The sequence below is a fragment of the Podarcis liolepis genome, assembly GCF_965112155.1.
Source record: "Podarcis liolepis genome assembly, chromosome: 8".
Lineage (NCBI taxonomy): Eukaryota > Metazoa > Chordata > Lepidosauria > Squamata > Lacertidae > Podarcis > Podarcis liolepis.
The window spans coordinates 1,268,593-1,295,755 of NC_139560.1; the positions used below are offsets into that span (position 1 = coordinate 1,268,593).

The 27,163-nt window shown below is 53.7% G+C and overlaps 1 protein-coding gene across 1 annotated transcript; it reads left to right on the forward strand.

Annotated features, from left to right (window-relative positions):
- The first annotated feature begins 351 nt into the window (after window positions 1-351).
- LOC310713109 (casein kinase II subunit alpha-like) lies at window positions 352-24,577 on the forward strand. Its single transcript, XM_083516899.1, has 14 exons — window positions 352-561; window positions 5,602-5,854; window positions 12,755-12,890; window positions 12,986-13,097; window positions 14,169-14,270; window positions 16,420-16,470; window positions 18,280-18,339; window positions 18,756-18,839; window positions 19,759-19,869; window positions 20,368-20,469; window positions 21,089-21,189; window positions 21,480-21,628; window positions 22,979-23,068; window positions 24,034-24,577. The coding sequence occupies exons 3-14, from the start codon at window positions 12,790-12,792 to the stop codon at window positions 24,147-24,149; spliced, it is 1,179 nt and encodes a 392-aa protein (XP_083373025.1). The 5' UTR covers window positions 352-561; window positions 5,602-5,854; window positions 12,755-12,789; the 3' UTR covers window positions 24,150-24,577.
- The last annotated feature ends 2,586 nt before the right edge of the window (window positions 24,578-27,163 follow it).

Sequence of the window (27,163 nt, forward strand, 5' to 3'; positions counted from 1 at the left end):
GGAGGGAGTTCCGTAGGTTAACTCCACGCTGCTCCTCGGGCCGGGACACACAAACACAAACGTGTGCTTTCTTCACCTCCACCTTCCCCACGTTTGGGCATACACGTGTTTTCTTCCGACGCCCTCCCAGGGAGTTCAGGCGAGCGGGACACGCCTGGTGCCCCATACCCGGATCGTACACGTGAAGACGCCCTCCATTCACACGTGCGCCCTGTGCGCGTGGAGGCCGGCGCGTCAGCGCAGCGGTCGAATGTCCGCCTCTATGGTGCGGCCGTCGTGCCAGAGCGGCTTCTCCCCGCGCTCTCTATGGCCCTGCGCCGGAAGCGGCGAGTCTTGGCCGAGCGCCCCCTTTCGGCCCGGCGGGAAAAACCCTCTCTCGCCCCTCCCTCCCTCCCTCCTCCTCCTCCTCCCGCGGCCGCCGCCGCCATATTGTCGCCCCCCCAGCGGACCCGGGAGAGGCCAGCCCCCTCCCTGCCCCCCTCCTCCCACCAGGAGCGGACCCGGGAGAGACCTGCTCGACCCGGTCGCCGCCGCCGCCGCCGCTTCAGCGGCCGGGCCGAGGTAAAGAAGCGGGGGGGGGGGAGAGAAGCCCCTTCGCCGCCGGGAAGGGAAAATGGGGGGGGGCGGAGGGGGACCCTCTTCTGAGGGGGGGTCCTTCATTTGGGGGGGGGAAGGGGTCACGCTGTGTGTGTGTGGCGGACCTGGGGGTGTTGGTGGAGGATATGGGTGGGGGGGGGCCTTGTTGCAGGGCGGGGGGGCGACTTGTGGGGGGAAGAGGGAAATTGGGGGGGGGGGAAAGAGGCCTTCCTACCCGGACGTGGAGTGAGGGGGTGAAAGAGAGAGAAAAAGAGAGAGCCCCCCCTTCCAGAGGTGCGAACTTGAATCAAATAAGAGGGGGGGGGTGTTCCAGGTAAGCTCTGCCCCACATAATCGATCACATGACATGGCACACACACACACAGGAATGCCCATCAATTTGGGGGGCAGGTGAAGGGACCTCTTCCCCCAGGAGTGAGCTGGCTCCTCTGCCCGCCTGTCAAGTGTGGGGGGCAGTTGTGGGGGGTGGGGATACGATCTGTGGGCTTGGGGGGGTGGGGTCAGGATAGGTTTGGGTGGCCAAGGGTCCCTTCTGGATGGGGAGGCCCTTCCTGTCCTCTCTCTCTCCTTTCCCCCACTCCCCCAGTGAAATGGGGCCCCAGATACTGAGCAGCTGTGACTGGCCCCCCTGGAGTGGGGTGCCCATCTTGTAGGGGGTGTGCAGAGAGGGTGCCTGCTCATCAGATTCCCTTTGGGGGTCTTGCAGCTTGCAGAGAGAGGTGGGCATGGTGGTGGGGGGCTTTGGCTCCCACAAATTCCCCACCCCAACCTTCCCGGTTGTCTCCGTAGCTGCCCCACATCTGGTCCCCGCATCCCGAGGGCACACTATAACCCCCCATCAAAGAACGACAAGTTCTGAGACGCACAAGACACACTCCGAGACCAGAATCAATTCTTTGCTTAACTCTCACCTCTTCCGTTTGCATAGATGCGTTTTTATTTTAGGGCCGGAGCTCAGTTGCGGAACACCTGCTTTGCATGCAGAAGGTCCCGGGTTGAAACCCCAGGGGCGTCTCCTGAGAGAACAGGGCCAAACTCCCTGCCTGAAACCCTGGGGAGGTGCTGCCTGTCAGTGTGGACAATACTGAGCTAAATGGAGCAATGGTTTGACAGCTTCTTCCTGCGTTCCTCTAATCCAGTGTCCAAACTTGGGTCTTTGTGTGTTTTTTGGACTACAGTTCCCATCATTCCTGACCGCTGGTCCTGCTAGCTAGGGATGATGGGTGTTGTAGTCCAAAAACAGCTGGAATTCGGAAAATGCTGCTCTAATCGGTTTAGGATCAGGCTGGAGGCTGTTGCCCACTAAGCGCAAGATCATGCCCCGTGATAAGCCGCCTGGGTGACATGGGAGGAGCACATTGATTTAAGCAGGTCTGCCTTTGGCCTTTGCGGATAAAAAGTCCTCAGCACAAACAGCCCGGTGCCGGAACGGTGCTCTTTCAACAGCCCAACCAGGTGATCCGGAAAGGCCTGTCCCCTTTGTGTGTGTGTTTGAGCGCTACCTTGAGCCCTTAATGGGAGTCGCTGGCTTGGAAAGGACCTTGGGAAGGTCCTGTCCTCCAGCCGCCTGCTGCTCCCTGCAAGATCCGGCTTGTATCTCCTGGAGTTGTTCTCTGACAGCTCTAGCCTCCCAAAGCAGCTCACGCAAGGCAAGGGAAGCAGAGGGGAAAGATGGAGGCGAGGCCCCTTCTTCCAAGTTGTGACTCTTGCAATTTGCAGGGTCTTGGGATCCCTTCAATTCTGTGAAAGGCAGGCCAAAGTGGTGAGCCGGAAGTGGGCGCTCATGCCCAGTTCTGGCCAGGCCAAACTTCCCCTGTCGGTGGTCTTGCTTAAACAGCTGCCCACAGCGGCTTTCCCTGTACAGGGTGGGGGGTGGGTGAGTGGTCAGAGTGGCCTCTCCCTTTGCTTCTGCTGTCCTGGGGCAGAGAAGTGGCAGTTGGAGCCAAGTGTTCTTTCCACCAGGGGATGAAGGAACAAGCCCCTTGCTACTGCTCCTCCTCCTCTGACCAATGGGTGGGGCCAGACTGGCCTCCCCTTGACTTGACATTATTCCTGGGGACAGTGGGAGCAGCCTTTGGGGTGCGGCTTTGGTCCCCTGGCCAGTACCAGGAGCCAGACTTTTCCGCATTGCAGAGGGTTGGACTACATGACCCCTTGATGTTCCTTCTGACGAGAAGTCTCTGATTGAGCTCTATAGCATCCCTGCGGATGAACGCCTGGCCTCTGCGGAAATATCCCCAGCAAAGGAGAGCCTGCCACCTCCGGAGACCGTTTCCTCTGCTGTCCAGCAGCTCTGGCCATAAGGAAGTTTCTCCTGATGTTTAGCTGAAATGAATCGGGAAGGACCCATGAGTTTTGGGAAACCGTTCTCATTAGACCACCTCGGATCGAGTGCTGCATCTGCTGATGTTCTGCCTTATGCAGAACTGGACTAGCTCAGTGCTGTCCACTCCTGCCGGCTGCGGAGCCTTGGAGTCTCTCAGGCAATGGCCTTTTCCAGCCCTGTCTCCAGAGATCCTTTCAAAGGCAATGCTGGGGATTGGAGCAGGGGTGTCTTGTGCTCAGTCGTTGAGCACAGCCATTCTTTAGATGGCCTTCTGCACTCTGCCCTTTGCACAACAACAACAACAACAACAACAATTTATTTGTACCCCGCCCATCTGGCTGAGTTCCCCCAGCCACTCTGGGGGGCTTCCCATCGAGTGTTAAAAACAATACAGCATTAAATATTGAAAACTTCCCTAAACAGGGCTGCCTTCAGATGTCTTTTAATAATAATAATAATAATAATAATAATAATAATAATTTATTATTTGTACCCCGCCCATCTGGCTGGGTTTCCCCAGCCACTCTGGGCGGCTTCCAAAAGAATATTAAAATACTATAATACATCAAACATTAAAAGCTTCCCGAAACAGGGCTGCCTTCAGATGTCTTCTAAAAGCCTGATAGTTATTTTTCTCTTTGACATCTGATGGGAGGGCGTTCCACAGGGCGGGTGCCACTACCGAGAAGGCCCTCTGCCTGGTTCCCTGTAACTTGGCTTCTCGCAGTGAGGGAACCGCCAGAAGGCCCTTGGAGCTGGACCTCAGTGTCCGGGATGGATGATGGGGGTGGAGACGCTCCTTCAGGTGTCCTGGGCCTTTAAAGCTGTTTAGGGCTTTCAAGGTCATCACCAACACTTTGAATTGTGCTCGGAAACGTACTGGGAGCCAATGCAGATCTCTCAGGACCGGTGTTATGTGGTCTCGGCGGCCGCTCCCAGTCACCAGTCTAGCTGCCGCATTCTGGATTAGTTGTAGTTTCCGAGTCACCTTCAAAGGTGGCCCCACGTAGAGCACATTGCAGTAATCTAAGTGGGAGATCTTTGTACATGGGCCTCTTGCCTCTGTGAGTGAGCCTGGCCAGTACTGGGGTGCAGACAGGCGGGGAGTTGAGTGATGGCGCCTGCAGCATTTTGGGCTCTCAGGGTGTTGGAGCTCGCTCTTCTCTTCCGTCCTCCCCACCCGCAGGGTTGCCAAGGTGTGAACACAGGGAATTGCTTTATGCTGAAACGATCTTCTGTGGAAGGTGGTGGACTCTCCTTTCTTGGAAGTTTTTAAGCAGAGGTTGGATGGCCCCCTGTCATGGATGCTTTGGTTGAGATTCCTGCTTTGCGGGGGGTTGGGCTAGATGACCCTCAGGGTCCCTTCCGACTCTGTGACTCAGACCATTGGTCCATGTCGCTCAGCATTGTCTGCACCGACTGATAGTAATGGCTTTTCAGGATTTCGAGTTACTGGCCCTATTTGCAGAGACTGAACCTGGGACCTTTTGCATCCAAAAGAGATGTTTTGCGGCCCTTCCCATTGCTGTGTTGGTTTGCGTTGTGCTTGGGAGCCTGATATATATGTGCAAGATCTGTAAGAATGTGCTGAACTTTCAGAGCAAGCAGGCCTGGTCTGGATGGCTGGACTATTAAGGCAGGGGTCTCAAATATGGTTCCCACCATCCCTGTCCACTGGCCCTGTTTCCTGAGGCTGGTGGGAGTCTGGAGGTCACCCCCATGCTGGCTAGGCCTGAATCAAGGCATAACTGATCTGTGACGAGCCATCTTTGCACACTCTCTCTTGATCCTGTAAAAATGGCTGGATCAAACCAGGCCCAGGCAATCTTTGCAGAAATCGCCCCCCTCAGCCCGGGCCGGTTGCTTTGTGTGTCTCTGCTTTCTGCTCACCCCATCAATATTTATTTTGCTTATTTAGAAAAGTATATCTCGTCCATTACTGCTCAGTAGAAGGTGTTGTTTTCCAAGTGGAATTTGATTCCTTGGCACTGGAGCAGACGGGAGTATTTCCAATCAATGCTCTCTCTGGCGCAGTGGGTCAGGGCTGCTTGTTGTTAACGAGAAGATCGCCGATTTCAGCCCACCCAGGGATTCCTACATTGCAAGAGACTAGATTACCATCGGGTCCCTTTCAACTGTAAGATTCTATGGTTCTACAGTTCTGCGAGTCTATGATCAAAACCCTTTATGAACCCTACATGTTTTTTACTTTAGGAAATTGTTCTTTTAGTTTCTATCTCTAATATAACCCTTTCCCTCCTCCATTTAAACTGCAGGTAATATGGCAGCTCACTGTTACTCAGAGTAGACCCGCTGAAATGAATGAACCTGACTAAGTGAGGTCTCCTCTGAGTAGGACAGAGTTGATGGTTGCTGGCTTATCTGCTGGGATTTTGCCTCTACCAGAGCCTTCCCCCAACTTGGCATCCTCCAGATGCTTTGAACTACGACTCCCATCAGCCCTAGCATCCTGCGGCCATGCTGGCAGGGGATTATGGGGAATGGCAGCCCCAAACACCTGGAGGGCACCAGGCTGAGGAAGACTGGTCCATACTCTTTCACTTTAGCACACCGTTCACAACGGCTGAGGTTTTGCATTGTTGCTTGTGTTGTTGGTGAAGTGTGTGTGTTGCGGTGGAGATGTAGACGAGCTGCCTAAGCCTTTGCTGTTCTTCCAGGCACAGGGCGATGCTGTGAAGAGGTGCTTGGGTTTTTGGGAATCTCCTTTGCGTTTTGTCCTCCTGGGCCCGATGGAGACCTGCTGACCACGTGGAAGCGTCTGACCGCCCCTCCTGAGCTCTGCCCGGCCGCCCACCCCCTTCCTCCCCCCCAAACTCCCGCCTGCCTGGAATGCTGCACGTGCCTTGCTCTGCGTCTCGCAGGACGGCTCCCGGAGGCTGCGGTGGAGCTGCAGATTAACCAAGGCTCAAGGTAGGAGGAGGCGACAAGAGAGGCAAACTCTCTGCCGGTGACCTGGGGCTCACCCTCTCTTTTCTCGGGGCGAGAGGGAAAGCGTGAGCCGGTGCGGAGGCAAGCATGGGTGCTGGTGCGAACGGAGAGCTTGCTCTGCTGCTGTCCCTGCTCCCTGTTTGCACCCTGCGTTTCTGTCTGGCTGTTGTCAAGGATTGCATGCTGATTCTCGGGTCCCGTATTCATTCATTTCTAGCATCTATAGCCCACCTTTTCCTGCAAGGAGCTCAAGGTGGTGTACATAGGTCCCTCGCCCGGCCCATTTTATCCTCACAACCACCCTGTGAGGTAGGCTAGGCGGAGAGAGTGACTAGCCCAGTGAGCTTCGTGTTTGAATGCGGACACAAACCCCGGCCTACCAGGTCCTGGTCTGACTCTCTGACTGCTACACTGGCTCTCAATTCAGAGAGTCTGCGCAGCGTACATGGGGAACCACATGAAGGTGGTAACCTTCCTCTCTTTCGCCATGCGCAGACAGGGCCTGGCGCTGAGGGTGCTTGCCACACTTGGCCTGCGCATGGAGAAGTGGAGGAAATGCAGTGATTTATCACGTGCAGGAGCCTCAGACAGGAGACATTTCTCAGAGTTCCAGCTGAACTCCACTTCCAGAAATAAGTGCTGTGTTGACTTAAATGCACACAACCTTGGTGCGAGGCTTACCTCAGGCTCCACTCTGTTTTTTAATGCACTGAAGCACTGTAAACACAGGCCTCGAGTTACATGTTTAAAACCACCCCGTTGTACAGAAGTCCTGGTCAACCAAGGCAGGTTATGCAAATTTGGGTGTTGTGCCTGCATGACCTTTTCTGCTGGGTTCTGCCTATATAGAGACTTTGAAATATTTTGGGAGGGATTACTGTGGTCAGGGAGGGGTGGGTGGGAAAAGCTCTCTTTTGCTCAAGCTTTCAGTGGATGCTGTCTGAATGTGCACGCACTTGTGTTTTCTCCTGCAACAATGAGGATTGCAAACATGCTGAGATTGTTGCGAGCCAAATTCTGCTCTGGAGCTTCGGCTGTCCTATGTGACAAAGAGTATTCAGGAAGTGTAGGGGCAGAGAATGAGCATTCAGGTGTGCAGCTGAACATGAGAAAAATCTAATCAGTGCTCTATTTTTTTTATTTAATTTGTCAACCACTTAGTCAAAGAGACCCTAGGCAGTTATATAAAGGAATTGTCAATATACAAATATAGTCAGCCACATCATCATCATCATCATCACTATTATTATTAGCCCAAGTAAAACTTGCACACGTTTCCAGGTAGGTTTGTCAAAACAGAAAAGTTTGGACCAGGTGTCTGAAAGAGCATAACAACAATGACAACGACAACTTATTATTTATACCCTGCCCATCTGGCTGGGTTTCCCCAGCCGCTCTGGGTGGCTCACAACAGAATATTAATAATGATAAAAAAGCAGTAAAATATCAAACATTTGAAATTTCCCTAAACAGGACTGCCTTCAGATGTCTTCTGAAAGTCAGATAGTTGTTTATTTCCTTGACATCTGATGGGAGGGTGTTGCACAGGGTGGGTGCCACTACCAAGAAGGCACTCTGCCTGGTTCCCTGTAACTTGGCTTCTCGCAGGAAGGGAACCGCCAGAAGGCCCTTGGAGCTGGACCTCAGCAACTGAGCAGAATGATGGGGGTGGAGACTCTCCTTCAGGTATACTGGACCGAGGCCGTTTAGGGCTTTCAAGGTCAGCACCAACACTTTGAGCACAACAAGGCTGTCTGCTGAATGTGACTAGGCAGATTTCCAGTTCACAGGGGCTGCCACACTGAAAGATCTGCTCCTCACAGACGTGGAGCAAACTCCATAGGGTACTTGCAAAGGTACAAGTTCCACAGATCCATGTGGTCACTTATAAGCTTTGGCAGCTGATTGGCACCCTCTGCTCCATCCTGGGGCCAATTGCTGGGCAGTGCCGGCTTGAGGAAGGGCAGCGGCTGAGGGGCACATCCCACAGGGGTGCTTTGAACACAGAAAGAAGCAGCCTCAAGTTTGCTGCACCGCCAGGCAGGGCTGGAAAGGACTCCTGCCTGAAACCTCGGAGAGTTGCTGTCGCTCAGTGTGGAGTAACAGACTGACTCTGTGTCGAGCAGCTTCTGGGGTTCCCTGTTCCTGGTCATTGCAGGGGGCTGCCCTGGGTGAGCCTTTGGGCCCCTTGCAACTCCCATGCTTGTGGGAGGCGGGGCGGCAGTGCCATTTCCTGGAGCCAAGCATCGAAGCCGCTCTGACTTGGGCTCCCAGCAGAGCGGGCTGTGTCTGCCACGGGCCTCCGCTGCGGCTCCAGAGGATATCTTTGACCTGCGGGTTACCCAGCGTGGCCGCTGCTTCCAACTGAAAGGCAGCCTCGGCACTGGCAATCTCCGCTAGATCAGTGTTGTGCTCATTTGCCAGTCAACAGAGGTCAGCTGGGGATATTAGTGGCCCGGCTCAGTTTCCTTGCACTGCTTTCCGGGTTCCTTGTTGTGTCTGAAATGGGCTGGAGCCGGACGGGACGGAGGCCGTGGAGAAGTGCATTCCTACGGCTGCGTTCGTAATCCGCTGGCCAAGTGCCCAAAGCAGCCTGTGGTTTAGGAGTAAGTGGATTCCTCCGTTGTTTTCGGGAAGTGATTCTGAGAAGGTAGCATGTTAAAGGGAAGAATGTTTGTCATAACCGAGACAACTGACTATCCTTCAGGGTCTCTTCCAATTCTCTGATTCTAATATTTACATCCTTTTCCTGAACTGGGGCTCGTGGCTGCTTACACAAATTAAAACAAGACAGATAAAATACTAAAAGCTAAAAACAGATAGAAGATCATCATTTTAAAAATAATTAAACTTTAATACATTAGAATGGAAACAATATAAAAAAACCAAAGATGTTAAAATACAGAGGTTGAAAACAGCTGTAAAGTTACTGGTAGGTAGCCGTGTTGGTCTGCTGTAGTCGAAACAAAATAAAAAAAATCCTTCCAGTAGCACCTTAGAGACCAACTAAGTTTATTATTGGTATGAGCTTTCATGTGCATGCACGAATCTGAAGAAGTGTGCATACACACGAAAGCTCATACCATAACAAACTTAGTTGGCCTCTAAGGTGCAACTGGAAGAAATTTTTTTTATTTTAAGCTGTAAAGTTGTTGTTGTTTTAAAGGTGGGGAGAGATCTGAACATGCAGTGGGGAAGACAGAGAAAAGCTATTGGGTGTCGGAGAAAAGGCGGAACCACTCAACACCTACTTTGCCTCTGTCTTCACCCAAAAGGAAAGCAGTGCCCAACCTGGTGATAAATGATATAAGGAGGGAGCTGGGGCCCAAGGTAGGAAAAGTGGGGGTAAGGGAACAACTAGCTCCTTTAAAGGAATTCGAATCTCCAGGGCCTGATAAGCTGCATCCAAGGAGCTTGCGGGTGTAATCTCTCAGCCTTTGTCTATTATCTATGAGAATTCATGGAGAACAGGTGAGGTCCCTACAGACTCGAGGCAGGCAAATGTCCCCATCTTCAAAAAGGGGGGGGGGGGGAGATCCAAGTAACTCCCAACCAGAGAGCTTGACATCGATACCAGGGAAGGAACAGATAATTCAACAGTCGGTCTGTGACCATTTAGAAAAGGATGCTGTGATTACTAAGACCCAGCATGGGTTTCTCAAAAATAAGTCATGGCAGATCAATCTGATTTCTTTTTTTGATAGAATTACAAACTTGGTGGATCAGGGAAATGCTGTGGACATAGTGTATCTTGATTTCAGCAAGGCTTTTGACATAGGCGGGAGGGTAAATGGCGCTGCTCTGGTTCGCCAGAAGCGGCTTAGTCCTGCTGGCCACATGACCCGGAAGCTGTACGCCGGCTCCCTCAGCCAATAAAGGGAGATGAGCGCCGCAACCCCAGAGTCGTTCGCGACTGGACCTAAAGGTCAGGGGTCCCTTTACCTTTAAGGAAAAGTGGGACAATCTGGGATCAAATAATCAGGGTGGCTTCTCTAAATCATGGGCCTCCCTGGAAAATAGGGACACTTGGAGGGTCTGACCTTAGTGGGACTCCTGGCCAAGCCCTTTCGCTGGCAGTCCCTTCCTCCTCCTCTTTCTCCTGCTGAGCAGGCCTTTGCTGCTTGCTTCTCCTGTTCTCTGTGTGCCAGCCTGCCCTCTCTCTTCCTCCTCCTGGAAGCAAACGGGCGGAGAGGGGGAGGCTCTCTAGAGACACTGCTCAGCCGCCTTCCTCTGAGCCAGCCTTCCCTCCTTCGCTCGCTCAGAGCCTCGCCTTTGAAGCTGCACATTGCAGCCTCCAGGAGGGATGGCGCTGCCCCTGCCCAGGCAGGCAGAGTCCAGGGATCCAGCTGCCTCCCACCCCACCCCCGCTTGCTGGTTTCCCCCAGCAGGACTTCTGAGGGATGCAAATCCGAGTCCCAGGTGGCTAAGACTCATTTGAGAGAGAGCCTCGATTCCTGGGAAGCTGCTGAAACCGGTTCCTATGGACAGCTTTGCAGCTGATTTGCCGAGGTGGGTGTCCAGGCAAGCGAGCCTGCAAGGAAAAGGAGATCCCAGGGAAGGGAGGCAGTGTTGCCCCCCCCAGGCTATCGTCCCAAGCTTGGCCTCTGTTTAGAAACTGCCGTTCCGCTTGCTAGCAAGGTGGCCCATTTGCCTGGGAGCAGGGTGCACAGGAGAGCAGAGTTTTGCTGGGATTACTCGGAGGAGCCTCGCTCGACAGCAGGTGTGGCTCGGGGGCCTTCCTTCGCTTGGATCCCCCCTTTAAAGCAGAATGAGCATCCTAGTCTGGCTCTGCTGTCAGAGGGAGCGTTCCGGTGTCTTTCTCAGGAGAGAGTCATACACAGGAAGCTGTTTTCCATGGGCAGAGCTTGGTCCCTTTCGCTCAGCTCTTAGTGTCTGCACAGACGGCGTTAATCAGGGTGGTGAATTGGAGGCTGAAATTCCCGGTGCTGGGGACAAGCACGCCTTCTGGTCCTGCTTGTGAACTTCCTGGAGGTCTCTTGTTGGTGCCTGCGGGAAAGAGGATGGTGGAGCGGGTGAGCCTTTTGTTGCACAGTCTGCCAGGGGATGCTCTGAAGCTCCCTGCCTACAGGTGGAGACCACCTGCAGCCTGAGTATTTCCAGGCGCTCCGATAGTATTCAACCAGCAGAGTCTGGCTAAGTTGCTAGGGGTGTGTGTGTGCGCGCACACATTGCTATCATCTCACTATGTGCAAGCTCTCACATGATTCAGAGGAAGCCCTTTTTGCAGCTGGCTGTTGGGGAAGCTGGAAAATGGCAAGCATGGTCTGAAGGTCTCCTCTGTGCTAGGACAAAACTCCCTTGAGGTGCTTTGCTTTCCTCTCTGCTCCCCCTGGGATGTTGGTTGGAGCTCCTGCAGGCCTTCAGGTTGGGAGGCATTAAAATGGAGTCATCAGTTGGGAGCCCAATGCCCTGCAATGCAGAAGCCACAGGCAAAGACGTATTTCTGCTGATTTCTGCATTGCCTCCATTGTGGGGTTCTAGGCAGGTACACTTTCCTGCTCACGGAGCCGGGCTGACCTGCCATAAGAACCTAAGAAGAGCCTATTGGATCAGGCCAGTGGTCCAGATAGTCCCGCCTCCTGTCTTTTCCAGGCTTTATTCTTAGTGCAAAACCATTTACAGTGAAGAGCATTGCATGTTCATGTCTGGCGCAGTCGCTAGCAGAATCTGGGAGTGGCCGGTCCTTGTACCTCCCCCAGCATAACAGTCGCTTGACCCCCAACCTTCTCCTCCCCTCCCTGCGCCGAAACCTACTGCGCAACGTGGGCGCTGGCAAAGGGGTACCTCCCTCCTCTCTGGCTTGCTCAGGGTCGGTGTTGAGGCTCTCCCTAGCATCCCCTGGTCCCACCACCTCCTCCCCACTGGAGGTGGGTCTTTCCTCCTGGCCAGAGGAGGAGCTGCTTCGCAAGACTTTCGGAGGTTCCCTATAACACAACTGCCCTTCCACCTCTCGCCTCTGAGCTGATGGCAGTTCCCTGCCAGCAGGCAATGAGCTGAGGCGCTATCAGGCACCCCACCCCTGCTCCCAGATCAGTTTACGATCACAGATTACATGTGTTTGGCGTGAACGATTTCAACTACGTGGTTGAAGGCTGACCGATTGAAATTGCACAAATTGAATGTGCAGAAGGTAGAGAGCTTTTTTGCATATGCACGCCATCCCCAGAACTTCACCCCCTGTGACGTGATACTATGGATGCAATCTCTGCATCCATCCACCATGCTGGCTCCTTGAGGACATGAGGTGTGCAGGCCTCTTGCGCTTGCTGTTGCAGGTCTCATCCTGAGGGCTTGGGCAGCCAAAGGGCGAGGCTGGCAGACGGAGCGAGGCGTGTGCCCCTGTGTGAGCATGGGCACGTGGGCCTTCCAGGTTCCCATTGCTGGTGCTTCTTGCTGCCTCCTCTTCTCCTGGGCTCTCTCTTGCCACCAACCCTTGACCAAAGCTTCACAAAGTGCCCCAACTTAGAGGAGACCCTTCAGAGCTATTTCGGCGGCTTCTGGGTTTGCTTTGCTGTTTTGAGCAAAAGGGCTGGGGAGAAGAGCTTTCATTTCTCATTTACTTACTGCATTTACACCCCGTCTTTTCCCTCCAAGGAGCTTGAGGTGGCAAACATGGTTCTGCCTCTTGCTCACTTAAGCTCCACAACAACCTTGCGAGGCATGCTGGGCCAAGAGACAGCGAGCTTCATGGCTGAGCGAGTGGGGAGATTCGAACCCCTGTCTCCCAGGTCCAAGTCTGACACTCTAACTGCTATACCCCCTTTCCCCTCCCTCTTCTCTTTTATCTTAGTGCCTAATAATGACCTTTGGTTCCTTTCTCTAATGCCCCTGTGCTTATCCTCTCCTCCTCCTTTTCCCCAGAGCAATTGAGGCGCTGACCTCCAGGCTGGGAGAGCATGTCGGGCCCGGTGCCAAGCCGAGCGAGGGTCTATGCGGACGTCAACACACAGAGGCCCCGTGAATATTGGGACTACGAGTCGCACGTCGTGGAATGGGGGTAGGGGAACCGCAGAGCCCTGCTGGATTAGCCCACAGGCAGCCCACCTGAGCATGCCAACCCCTTTCAAAAAAACCCTTCTTCTTCTCTAACAGCAATCAAGATGACTACCAGCTTGTTCGGAAGCTTGGCCGTGGCAAATACAGCGAGGTCTTCGAAGCCATCAACATCACCAACAACGAGAAAGTCGTGGTGAAAATCCTCAAGGTGGGTGGGGAGCAAGAGGTCCTGAATTTCTTGCCTGTGACCCCTTTCTCCTGGCGGGGGTGGGGGTGTGGTGGTGTCTCTTTGGCCAGGGATTGGGCTGGGAGGTTTCCAGTTCAAATCTCATCCCTGGCAGGCACTTGCCAGGCAGCTGCGGGTAAACCCCTGCATGGGGACAGCAGCTGCCTCCCTCGCAGGGGTGTTGTAGAGGCTGCTGAGGGGGCAGACGTGAAGTGCTACAACCTCTTGAAAGGTGGTGTTTCTGCTTTGCTGATGATTAGGTGTTCACTTTACAAAATCCAGACTCCAGTAAGGCAGGAAAAGCACTGGAGCTGATTCAGGAGTTTGGGCAAGTAGCAGGATTCAAGTTAAATAAGAGCAAAACCAAAGTGTTGCAAAAAAAAATAGATAACGAGGAGAGAAAAATCCTTCAAGAAAAGGCAGGCCTTGTTTTTGTGAAGAAAGTGAGATATTTGGGTGTGAATTTATCGGTGAAAAATGTGAATTTATATAAAGATAATTATGAGAAATTATGGAATGAAATTAAGAGAGATCTTGAGATCTGGTCAAGTCTAAAATTGTCATTAATGGGCCGAATATCGGTGGGTAAGATGAATGTATTGCCAAAGATGTTGTTTTTATTCCAAGCTTTACCAATTATTGATAATATTGAATGTTTTAAAGAATGGTGGAAAGCATTGTCTAAATTTATCTGGCAGGGGGGGAAAACCCAGAATTAAATATAAATTACAAAAGAAAGAGGAGGATTTTGTGTTTATACATCTTAATTGCAAAAGCAAAGCTTGAAATTGCATTGAACAGCCTCGTCTCCTAAAGGCTAGGAAACCTGAGGAAGTCCCAGGTGGAGTTTGTGTCCTCGGGGGGCCTTTGGACCCCCGCCTCCTCCATCCTCTCACCTTTGCCGTGGAATTGCAGGTGCTGCGATCCTCAGCCAAGAACCATAAAGCAAAACCTGAGCTCAGTGTGCGTTTGAGTGTGCAAAGTGCTCTGTGCTGCTGGTTGCCTTGATTCCGGACCTTTGCGACAACGACTGTGTTGCACTCTCTTTTTCAGCCAGTAAAAAAGAAGAAAATCAAGCGTGAGATCAAGATCCTCGAAAATCTCCGAGGAGGCCCCAACATTATCAGCCTTCTAGACATAGTCAAGGACCCCGTGGTAAGGGCTGGTGTGTGTGTGTGTGTGTGTGTGTGTGTGTGTGGCAGCATTCATGCGCACAGCGCTCGATGAAGCGCAAGGCAGCTGGTCCCCTTTCAAGCTTATTTTCAAAAGAGGCAGGAAGTTCTTGTAAGTGGGGCATGGAAACCTCCCTGGCTTCTCTCCACCTGGATCCCAGAGACGCGGCCTGCCTCAAGCAAGGCAGCCGTGCTGGGCAAAAAAACAACACCGGGAGTTGTCATTTTGTGGCTGGGAAGAGCATTCCCCCTCCCCGCCATGTTCCTTCCTCCTGGAACCTGGAGCTGCCTGCTGAGCCTGCGCCCTTCTGGGACCCCCAGGCTGCTCTCTCCTGGTGGGCCACCCTAGCTCAAGCTCTGCCTGGAGGGGGCTGCCTTTTGGCCAGAGGGCAGGTCTGGCTCCCTGATCCAGTACATTTCCGAGCACAATTCAAAATGTTGGTGCTGACCTTTAAAGCCCTAAATGGCCTCAATCCAGTATACCTGAAGGAGCGTCTCCACCCCCATTGCTCAGCCTGGACGCTGAGATCCAGCGCCGAGGGCCTTCTGGCGGTTCCCTGCCTGCGAGAAGCCAAGGTACAGGAAACCAGGCAGAGGGCCTTCTCGGTGGTGGCGCCCGCCCTGTGGAACGCCCTCCCACCAGATGTCAAAGAGAACAACAACTACCAGACTTTTAGAAGACATCTGAAGGCAGCCCTGTTTAGGGAAGCTTTTAATGTTTAACAGACCACTGTATTTTAACACTTTGTTGGAAGCCGCCCAGGGTGGCTGGGGAGACCCAGCCAGATGGGCAGGGTATAAATAATAAATTATTATTATTATATATATCAGGCTATGTGGGGTATTTATTTTTATCCATAGCCTACTTTGTTCCAAGCTCCAGGCCAGCAGAGTGTGGCAGGGCAGCTTGTGCAGGGCCTCTCCCTGGTATCCAGATATAAGTTGTTTATTTTAAAGTTATGCTTCCATTCTGCCTTTCTTGCATTGGCTCAGATGGTCATTAGGTGTGTGACCTTTGCCATCTACTTTGCTGTTTCTTCAGACTGCAAACTGCCTTGTGCATGGTACCTCTGGTTACATGTGCTTCAGGTTACATACGCTTCAGGTTACAGACTCCGCTAACCCAGAAATATTACCTCAGGCTAAGAACTTTGCTTCAGGATGAGAACAGAAATCGCTCAGTGGCAGCAGGAGGCTCCATTAGTTAAAGTGGTGCTTCAGGTTAAGAACAGTTTCAGATTAAGTACGGACCTCCGGAATGAATTAAGTACAGTGGTACCTCGCAAGACGAATGCCTCGCAAGACGAAAGAGTTTTTCGTTTTTTGAGTTGCTTCGCAAGACGAATTTCCCTATGGGCTTGCGAGTTTGTTTCCTTTTTCTTAAAACCGCTTGAAGAGGTGCAGTTGCGACTTGACTGTACTTCGCAAGACGAAAAATTCGCAAGACGAAAAAACTCGCAGAACGAATTAATTTCGTCCTGCGAGGCACCACTGTACTTAACCCGAGGTACCACTGTAATATAGAAAAGCAGTATACAAACTGAAACTGAAAGTGAAATGAAATCTAGCTGTTCTTTCTTGGCTGCAGGAGCCCAGGCCCAGAGCCGCTTAGGACAGTTTAATTGTGTGCTTCTGGACCCCTTAGGAACATAGCTCAGGACTGTCTACCCTGACCAGGATTCCAGGCAAAGCATCTCTGCCAGCCCTTCCTGGAAATGCCGCTGGGGTGGACCCTGGGCCCTTCTGCACGCAGAGCAGGTGTTCTGCCACTCAGCTACATCCCTTGCCCACCTTGACCCTGCGGTCCTGCTTGCGAGGGGAACAGGCACCTCTCTGCATCAGAAACCAGGTCTTCCCCGCCCAGCTTCCTTTTCAAGAATCCTGGCCATTGGTGATCCCCCAGAACTGAGTCGGGGGGCTTCCCAGGGGGCTGCTGTCTCCCTTCGGCCCACCCCCATCCTGGCTCACCTGCTCCGTAGATGCAGCGTGGCTACAGTAGCTTTTGGGGGGCTAGGGGAGAAGGAAGACTCTGCTCCTCTCTGTCCCCCCTCAGGGCTTTGAGACTAAACCCTTCTCGTCATTCTCTGTTTTTTCTCTCTCCTGCCCTGGAACGCTCTGCGCTGGCTCTGCAGTCCCGGACACCCGCCCTGGTCTTTGAGCATGTCAACAATACAGATTTTAAGGTGAGTGGAGGCTGGTTGGGTGATGCGATGCCTCTGGGTGCCTCCTCACTTTCTGATGTGTGTGCATGTGTATTGGGTGGGGTGGAGCTTAACTATGGGTCTAAAGTCCTGGAGAGGCTGCGCAATGTCACCCTTCTGTTCCAGGGCTGCTGGAAAACCCGTCTTTGACTTGGAGTCAGTGGTGGGCTGACTTGGGGGAGGGATGTGGTGTCAGCTTCATTCAGGTCTCCCCCCTCCAGCTCCTCACTGTTGCCCCTCCTTCTATCCGTTGCCCATAACACACACACACACACACACACACAGAGAGAGAGAAATACCACCTGAATGGTGTGGAGAGATTAAAGAGCCCTGTCCTTATCTGGGCCATGTGTGCGATGCTTTCTTTCCTAGGCCACCACCGTAAAACCCATCTGAGAGCAGTCAAATGGGTTTTTCTGTCCACTCTTTCTTCGGTCTCTTAGTCCTAGGAAGCCGACTTCCTCCCAGTGTGGTGTAGTGGTTAGAGCGGTGGACTCGTAATCTGGGGAACCGGGTTCGCTTCCCCGCTCCTCCACTTGCAGCTGCTGGGGAACCAGGTTCGAGTCTCTGCTCCTCCACCTGCAGCTGCTGGGTGACCTTGGGCCAGTCACACTTCCCTGAAGCCTCTCAGCCCCACTCACCTTGTGGGAGAGGAAGGGAAAGGAGATTGTTGGCCGCTTTGAGACTCCTTAGGGTAGTGATAAAGTGGGATATCAAATCCAAACACCACTTCTTCTTCTCCTGGACGTGCCAGGGAGGCAGAGGGACGGCAGAGCCGTCTCTCAGCTGGGCAGTGGCTGGCTCTTCTCCCATTTGAGGAGATGGTTTCAGTGCAGGAGATGGTGATGTGCCGTCAGGGGAAGGGGGCAGCACAGGCAGCCTGCAGGAGATGAGGCAAGACAGCAGCTCCTGGATGGATTCGATGCTACTCCCTTCTCCTACAGACCCATCCCTCGCCCTGGGCTCAGGCCCTGGAAGTGTTGGGGTTTCAGGTGGTGAGACAAAGCCAGAGGGAGCCTTAAAGCGAGAAGCCAAGTTACAGGGAACCAGGCAGAGGGCCTTCTCAGTAGTGGCACCTGCCCTGTGGAACGCCCTCCCACCAGATGTCAAAGAGAACAACAACTACCAGACTTTTAGACGACATCTGAAGGCAGCCCTGTTCAGGGAAGCTTTTAATGTTTGATGCATTACTGTATTTTAATACTCTGTTGGAAGCCGCCCAGAGTGGCTGGGGAAGCCCAGCCAGATGGGCGGGGTATAAATAGTAAATTATTATTATTATTATTCTGACTAAACTTTAGGAAGAACTTTCTGACAGTAAGAGCCATTCGGCTGTGGAACGTACTCCCTCGGAAGGTGGTGGAATTCTCCTTTGTTGGAGACGTTGGGTGACCTTCTGGATTAGGGATTCTTTAGCTGCTGTTCCTGCATTGCAGGGGGCTGGACTAGATGACTCCTGGGGTCCCTTCCAACTCCACAATTCTGTGATCCCGTTTGGAGGGGACGTGCGTGAAAGTCATCCTCCAGCTTTGCTGTGAGCAGGGTGGGCTGCAAAGCCTCCGTTTTAAGCCCTCTAACCTTGAAACCCTTCAGCATCCTTCCAGACCAGGCAGGTCGTTGTGATCCCTCGGCAATGCGCAGAGAGGTGCTCTGAGCATAAGTCGAGAGGTGCTGTGCTGGCAGCGCATTGCAGATGGCAGGGCAGAGCCTTGCTGCCGGAAACAGATCAGGCCCAGAGCTCTGAGAGCTGTCTTGCTAATGGCACTTTTGCAATATCTCTTTTCTTCCAAGCAATTGTATCAGACGCTCTCGGACTTTGACATCCGATTCTACATGTATGAAATCTTGAAGGTAAGGAACTGAGCGCAGGGGAATTGGGTGGGGGAGATGAGCCGATCTGTGCTTTGGTTAGCCCCACACAGTGACTATGCCGGGTTGGGGGGCAGAGCAGGGGCTCCTGACCTGTGACCCAGGAGCTCAAGAGAGGCTGTGCGCATGCTTCTCGCTATGGGTGGCATCCAGTCTTTCTCCAGCTTAGCCTGTGGCTTAGGAGAACACAGAAAGCACCAGATCCACCCCCTGTCGACTCCAGCCAGAGTTGGGAAAGAACTTGTGTGGTCGTGGGGAGTAGGCTGGCCAAGGGGCCGGATCCTGAGCCCAGAGCTGCTTCCTTGCGTGGCTCTGCTTTTGAGGCAAGGCAAGGATGCTCTTCCCAATGCGAAGACCTGTTTGCCGCTGCCCACCTCTCCTTCCCTCTTTCTCTGCAGGCGCTGGATTACTGCCACAGCATGGGCGTCATGCACCGGGACGTCAAGCCTCACAACGTGATGATAGACCATGAGCACCGGAAGGTAAGGCTATCATGGGGCGGGTGTTGAGAGGGGCCATGGAGGTTTCCTCGCCTGGCACAGCCAGCTGGCTCAAGGCCAGTCGGCCGGTCCAGCAGTGTCCAGCTAGGGAGCGTTTGTCATGGCCTGGAGACACATCGAGCTCTGCACCTCAGTGGAATAGAATAGAATTTATTATTTATACCTCGCCCATCTGGCTGGGTTTCCCCAGCTACTCTGGGTGGCTTCCAACAAAGTATTAAAATACAGTAGTCTGTTAAACATTAAAAGCTTCCCTAAACAGGGCTGCCTTCAGATGTCTTCTAAAAATCTGGTAGTTGTTTTTCTCTTTGACATCTGGTGGGAGGGCGTTCCACAGGGCGGGTGCCATCACCAAGAAGGCCCTCTGCCTGGTTCCCTGTAGCTTTGCTTCTCACAGTGAGGGAACTGCCAGAAGGCCCTCGGCACTGGACCTCAGTGTCTGGGTAGAATGATGGGGGTGAAGATACTCCTTCAGGTATCCTGGATTGAGGCCGTTTAGGGCTTTAAAGGTCCCCCACCTGCCCCAGATTATGTATGTATTTATGCCCCTTCTCCACCCCACCTGCCAGAAGCGGGGCTCAAGGCGGCTTGCAAAAAATTAAAATACAGATAAATCACACAGAGCTAAAAGATGTAGAAGGGTTCTTTTAAAAACAACAACAATTAAAATGATCTGTCGAATTCAAACAATGAAAAAACAGTGAAAAAACAATCTGTTGAAATGCACATAGTAATCAACAGCGCACTCTTCGGATCCCTTTCCTTGAAAGCAGGCTTCCTTGGGCAGCCTGTCTGCTCGTGGCTGCTGGGACCAGGGTGGGGGTCCTCTCCCCCCTCCCCCTCCCTCCCGGCTTCCTCTGGCGCTCAGGGCCCCCCTGGCCTCTCCCTTCCCTGCCTGCAGCTGCGCCTGATCGACTGGGGGCTGGCCGAGTTCTACCACCCGGGGCAAGAGTACAACGTGCGAGTGGCCTCCCGGTACTTCAAGGGTCCAGAGCTCCTGGTGGACTACCAGGTAGGTTGGAGACCAGGGCCTTGCTCCGCAGCGCTGCCTGGCGCCCAGCCCATCCCTTCCAGGCGGAGGGAGAGCAGGAGGGCACCCCAGGGCCCTTTCTCTGTCCTCGGGAGAGAGCCTGCGGTCGCCTGCGTGCGAAGAGGGCGCTCTTCTGCCCAGACACCTGAAAACGAGGGTGTTTGCTGGAGACGCTGCTTGGGGCAGGCCTGGGCTGGACCATCCGTGCCACCTGGTTCTCCAGAGGGGCAGGGGGTCGGTGTCCCTGGGGGGCCTGCCCACGGCAGTGGGTTCAGCAGGAGATGGTCTGAGCCGACCAAAACAGAGGGGTGGGCAAGGCTGGGCAGGGGGCGAAGGTGTTTGTAGCCTTCTGAAAGCTTGGTTCTGGGGCAGGGGCGGGGGAAGGTGTCCTATCTCTTGGTGGCTCTCCCCCTGCGCCCCCCCCAGTTGCTTCACTGCTCTCTCTCCCCCCCCCCCCCCCGGCCCTCCTTCCTTCTGCAGATGTATGACTACAGTCTGGACATGTGGAGTTTGGGCTGCATGCTGGCCAGTATGATATTCCGCAAGGAGCCCTTCTTCCACGGACACGACAACTACGACCAGGTGAGGGAAACTCTCATTTTGGTTCTCGCTTTTGCCCAAGGGGGAGGAGGAAACGGGTCGTTTGTCTGGGGAGTGTGGTGTCAGCAGGACTGTGGTGGGAGACCTGCTCAGGTGAGGCTACACCTGCTTCAGTTCTATTCCCCCCCCCACATTTTTTAATTGATTTTCAACATTTATGACAAAGAAAGACATTACAAAACACACAACAAAGAAAAACACTTTACAATACGGTAAACTAAACCCAAAAAAGAATTATTTCTTCAGATATCTAATTCTCATAACATTAATAACTGACTTCCTCTCATCCCCTCTAACTGGATTCGTTATATCACCTGTATGACAGGTCTCCAAATTCATATTTCTAATAATATTGACTCCTAACATTTACTAAGCTCTTCTAATTTATTAATATTCTAATCCTTAATATTTACTAGCACATATTCCTCCCCTAAGCCTATTTATTACTTCCAAGAATTTTCTAATTATGCACCTGCTTCAGTTCTAGCCGGGCTGGGCCCTGTCCGCTCCCCTCGCTCGGTGCGTGGGTGGGATCCTGTCTCCTCTCCCCCCCCCCCCGCATTCTGTGCTTTCTCACCACCTCCTCCCCCTCCCTTCCCAGTTGGTGCGGATCGCAAAGGTCTTGGGCACAGAGGACCTCTATGACTACATTGACAAGTACAACATTGAACTGGACCCCCGCTTCAACGACATCCTGGGCAGGTGAGCGCGGGGCACCCGGAAGCCTTGCCAGGACATTGCAGGGGGTTGGGCTGGATGACCTTGGGGGGACCCTTCTGTGAGTCTGTTCCTTGCCAGGCCAGAGTCACTCTTTCTTGGCGAGAGGGGCTTCCAATCAGACACAGAGGACCTTGCGCTGCCCCCCAAAGTCCCTTCCCTTGTGCGTGGGGTGTGTGGGTTAAGGTCCCGGGGCCCTGGCCTTGCAGCGTGTGGCTTCGGGGCCCTTGAGCGCCAGACCTGTGACTCCCCCCGCCCATCTCTCTCCCGCCCAGACACTCTCGCAAGCGATGGGAGCGTTTTGTGCACAGCGAGAACCAGCACTTGGTGAGCACGGAGGCCCTCGACTTCCTGGACAAGCTGCTGCGCTACGACCACCAGACCCGGCTCACGGCCCGCGAGGCCATGGAGCACCCTTACTTCTGTACGTGCCCCCCCGCCACTCTCCCCTCCTGCCCCCCTCCTTATTGGGCCCTGGCTCCCTGCTTTCTCAGAGCCAGGGCCACCTGCACCTGGGTGCCCATCCATCTGGGGAGCCATTGCTGAATGGTTGCCTGGTGGGAACACTGCTGCTGCGCCCCACCTCGGATCAGGCCGCAGCCCTCCAGGTGAGGACCCCCCTGCCTCCCCCTACAATGGCACACTCGGACACCAGGTTCTAGCTGGCCAGTTGCTCCACCCTGCCCGTTGTCCTTTTGCTTACCTGCCTGAGGCCCAGCGCACGACTCTGCCATGAGGGGTGCCAGGCCATTTCTCCCAGGCCTTTGCCCACGACCCTGCGGCGGTGTCTTCAAGCACCCAACGTGCACTCCTGGTCTTGCCTTGGGCTCTACCCAAACTCTGCAGGCCCTACCAGTGCCCCCCTTTCCCCAGGGCCCCTTGCCCTCTGGGGACCCCAAAGCTCTCCCTCCTGCTCCAGTAGCTATTGGGGTGCTCTTTGGGTTGGCAGGCGGTGGGGACCAGCACAGGCCTCGTGATCACAGCAAGTCTTCCCAGCAGGTTTCCCCCCGATGAGGCAGTTGTGAGGACTGAATGTCACCCGCCCACACACACACCTTCCCACAGTCCCCTCCTCTCCAGGGTTTTCCCCCAAGCAAACGGAGACTGTGTCTGCATGCAGCCAACCTCTGCTCTGCTCTTTTCATTTCTCTGTGTGTTCTGGGAGACCAAGATGGAAGGGAGCTGGTTGCAGCAGGAGGGAGAGACTCCCTGGATTCTTCAGTAGCCGGTCTCCCCTCTGTCTCCTGCCTCTGAGTCTGGACTGCTCTCTGCCACAGCCTCTTCCTGCTCACTAAACCCTGTTGCTGCTCCAGCTTCCGGCGCTTCCTCCCTGCGGTCCTCTCCCCCTTTTCCCTCAGAGCCAGTGTGGTGTAGTGGTTAAGAGCGGTAGTCTCGTAATCTGGGGAACCGGGTTCGCGTCTCCGCTCCTCCACATGCAGCTGCTGGGTGCCCTTGGGCCAGTCACGCTTCTCTGAAGTCTCTCAGCCCCACTCACCTCACAGAGAGTTTGTTGTGGGGGAGGAAGGGAAAGGAGAATGTTAGCCGCTTTGAGACTCCTTCGGGTAGTGATAAAGCGGGGTATCAAATCCAAACTCTCTTCTTCTTCTTCTGACCACTCAGAGTCACCCCACCGCCAATCCCCAGGCTCTGACCCTTCTTCCTCTCTTGGTTCCCCACCTGGTGCCCCCCACCATTTCTCTGCACCCACCCAGACCCTGACGCTAGATTCCCCTTCCAACTCTACCTCCCTCTCATTCTCTGCTCTCCTGTCCAGATCCAATAGTGAAAGATCCGGCCAGGATGGGCTCCTCTACGGTGCTCTCGGCAGCTAACACGCCCGTCAGCTCCTCCAGCATGTTGGCAGGTAGGTTTCCGGAGCCAGGGGTGCCCGTCTCTGCCCTGCTCTGGTGTGGCTCAACGCAGAAGAGTTTTTGGAGAATATGGATGCAGTTCTAGTGCACTGTTACCGTCTTGAATGCAGTCGACACAGTTTCCTTCTTTTAGGTAACATGCTGCTCTGTTTTGAATACAAAATACTTAGATCCTCTGGACTTTGGATTCCAGAACTAATTACATTTTCCATTGCTTCTGAGTATCTGAGGACGGCCTGTCCAAATTGTCCGCTTTTAAATAATCCATTTCCTTCAGCTTTCAGTGTTGCTGCAGTGGAAGGGAGCAAAGTAGAACTGTTTTTTCCAGGCCTGAAAAAAAGACAGCCAAGGCTTTACGGGATTTTGAAAATGAAGTAAATGGCTATCTGGGCAGTGACAAAAATAATAGTGAAAACAAGGAAGTAATACAGAGAAAAGCAGAATCTTCAGCAGCTAATCTAAGTATCCAGCGCCGAGGGCCTTCTGGCGGTTCCCTCGTTGCGAGAAGTGAGGTTACCGGGAACCAGGCAGAGGGCCTTCTCGGTAGTGGTGCCCACCCTGTAGAACGCCCTCCCACCAGATGTGAAGGAAATAAGCAGCTATCTTATCTTTAAAAGACACCTGAAGGCAGCCCTGTTTAGGGAAGTTTTATGCTGTATTGTTTTTAACACTCAATTGGGAGTCGCCCAGAGTGGCTGGGGAAACTCAGCCAGATGGGCGGGGTATAAATAATAAATTATTATTATTATTATTATTATTATTATTATTATTATTATTATTATTAATTCAAACAGAGCAGCAAGTTATCTAAAAGAAGGAAACTGTGTTGACTGCATTCAGGACGGTAACACTGCTCTGGCGTGGGACCCGAGGGAGGGCTGATGGGCCCCTGCTCCCCACCCCCTTCCGCCGCGATGGGGCCCTGACTCTCTGCCCTCTTCCTCCCTCTCTTGCGCAGGGATCGCCTCCATGTCCGCCTCTCAGCCCATCGGCAGCCTGGCAGCCTCCCCCGTCATCTCTTCTCCGAACACTCTGGGCTCGCCGGTGCCCGCCACTGCTGGAGCGCAGCCTTGACCTCGACGGCGCCACCTCTGGCTCCCAGCACCGCCAAGCCCGCGGCCTTGCCCCCCGCCCGCCCGCCTGCCCGCCTGCCCGCCTGCCTCTGCAAGGCTCCGTGGCCCCCCACCCGCAGCAGGCAGGAGGGGGACAGCGTGGCGGTGGGCAGGTGCGGGGAGGGGGGGTCCTGTCTCTGGAATATGATATTATTATTATTTTCCCCCGTTTGTTTTTGTTGAGTATGTCAAAGAGCCAAGCCTGGGCCGCTGCCGCCGCCATCGCTCCTCCTCCCCCTCTGCGGCAACGAGCACGGACTCTGGCAACGGGCGGAGGAGGTCTGTCTCGAGGGATGCCGGCTGCGCTCTTCCCATGGGGGTCGTGGTTAGGGATGCAGCCGCAGTGTGGGCACCGAAGCGGAGAATAAAATTTATTTTCTATGTCCCTAACAGGGCAGTGTGGCCAAACACTCGTTCCTGGTTGTGTGTGTGTGTGTGTGTGTGTGTGTAAAAGGAAGTCATCATGGAACAAGCTTTTTCCTTGCTGCTCCAGGGATCAGACTCAAATTACTCGGAAGGAGAGTTCTACCAAGTATTAGGAAGAACTTGCTGGCCGTAAGAGCTGTTGAGCGGTGGAACACACTCTCCTTCCTTGGAGGCTTTTAAGGAGGGGTTGGACAGCCGCCTGCCAGGAATTCTCTAGCCGCGTTTCCTTCACTGCAAGGGAGTTCGACTAGATGGCCCTCGTGGGTCCCTTCCAGCTCTCAAATTCTGACTCCCGTATTTTATTTTATTTTTAATGTATTTTATATTTGTCAACCACCAAAACACAAACAGTGAAACCCCCCAGGTGGCTGATACATTGGGTATACAATATTCAATAATATACCTATTCAATAATAACATATTCAAATTAACCATATGTACACTTCTATATAGGGACGCGGGTGGCGCTATGGGTTAAACCACAGAGCCTAGGACTTGCCGATTGGAAGGTTGGCAGTTCAAATCCCCGCGACAGGGTGAGCTCCCGTTGCTCGGTCGCAGCTGCTGCCAACCTAGCAGTTTGAAAGCACGTCAAAGTGCAAGTAGATAAATAGGTACCACTCCGGCGGGAAGGAAAACGGCGTTTCCATGTGCTGCTCTGGTTCGCCAGAAGCGGCTTAGTCATGCTGGCCACATGACCAAGAAGCTGTACGCCGGCTCCCTTGGCCAGTAAAGCGAGATGAGCGCCACAACCCCAGAGTCGGCCACAACTGGACCTAATAGTCAGGGGTCCCTTTACCTTTACACTTCTATATACCTTCACACTCCTCCTTCCACAATGTCTATTTAACTTTTAACATTTTAATTGCCCCAAATTGTTCAAACCTACCCTTATAAGACTGACTTTGGAGAGGTTAGAGCTGAGGACGGACACACCTTCTTCTGTAACCCTGAATTGTGGAACACAAAATACTCCAAACTTCTGCAACCTCCTTACAGACGGCGTCGGACCGCTGGGCCCATTTTGCCCAGGGCTGCGACCGATCCTCTGTGCCGTCGGGATGAGAGGGTCTTGGGTCTTCCTTGTCCTGCTTGCCTAAGATGCTCTGGCTCAGGCATAGGCAACCTTTGGCCCTCCAGACGTTTTGGCCCACAACTCCCATGATCCCTAGCTAACAGGACCAGCAGTCAGGGATGATGGGAATTGTAGTCCAAACCATCTGGAGGGCCGAAGGTTGCCTATGCCTGCTCCAGCTGGAGGGGCCAGGGACTTTCCCTGAGCTCACTGGCCTCTGTTCTGGGCTGCGGCCCCTCCCACCTTGAGCACAACACAGCCGGGTGTCAAAACATAAGGGTGGGGGGGTCATCCCAGGCCCTTGAGTGACGCACAACAGTCCCGCCCACCCAAAGCCAGGGCTGCGTCTGCCTTGAGACTGTCCCAGCTCTGAGGGTTGGGGAGGTAGAGGACTGCACAGTGTTTTGACAGCAGGCTCTCAGGGGTGGGGGGTGGATTCTGACCCCGGAAGCCTCCACAATGTCCCACAAGGCCAAGGTGTTCAGGCCCAGTCCCGTCCCGATGTCCTCGGGGAACGTGAAATGGCCAGGCATCTGGTTGGGCGCTGAGAGGGCAGCATGCTGGTCTAGATGGGCCGTTGGACTGATCCAGATATGGGGAGGTGACAAGATAAGCTATCTTGAAATAGCTGAAGGGCTTTGCATGGAAGATGGACAAGCTTTTCTGCTGCTCTGGAGGGTAGGACTCAAACCCATGGCTTCAGGTTACAAGAAAGGAGATTCCGACTAAACATCAGGAAGACCTTTCCGATGGCAAGAGCTGTTTGACAGTGGAAGGTTGTGGGCTCTCCTTCCTTGGAGTTTTTTGAGCAGAGGTTGGGTGTCCATCTGTCAGGGATGCTGAGATTCCTGCATTGCAGGGGGTTGGCCTGGATGACCCCCGGGGTCCCTTCCATCTCTATGATTCTGTGGTTCAGCAGGCTCTTGAAGGACAGAGGTGGGACCCCTTCAGTAGTGAGGATGAAACAGGCCTGGAGTGGGCTAGTGGTCAGTTTTGATCTTGAGGGCAGAGTTTGGCCCTTCCACTGCTTGGAAATGGGGAAACGGAGATGTTCTCAAGAGCTGGTCTGTGGGGCCCAGGCTTCTGCCCCATCAAACCGCACTCGGATATGAGGTAAGGGGACTGAGGACTCCTTGGCCTCTTGCATCCTGGCACGCCAAGGGGGGACATCTCGGCGGTTGGCGAGAGACTAGCTGGGGCTTGGACCTGCTGCTTCTAGGAAGAAGGGCAGAGTGCGTCCCAGAGCCCAAAGGGGAGGCCACAAGGCACTGGGCTGGTCCTGTTCCTGGGTCAAAGTGGGGGGGGGGCGGGTGGCCCTTTCTAGACGGCTCCGTTAGAGGAAGCACCTAGCTTCTAGGTCAGGGGTCAGCAAACGTTTTCAGCAGGGGACTGGTCCACTCCCTCAGACCTTGTGGGGGGCTGGACTATATTTTATTGGGGGGGGGGATGAACGAATTCCTATGCCCCACAAATAA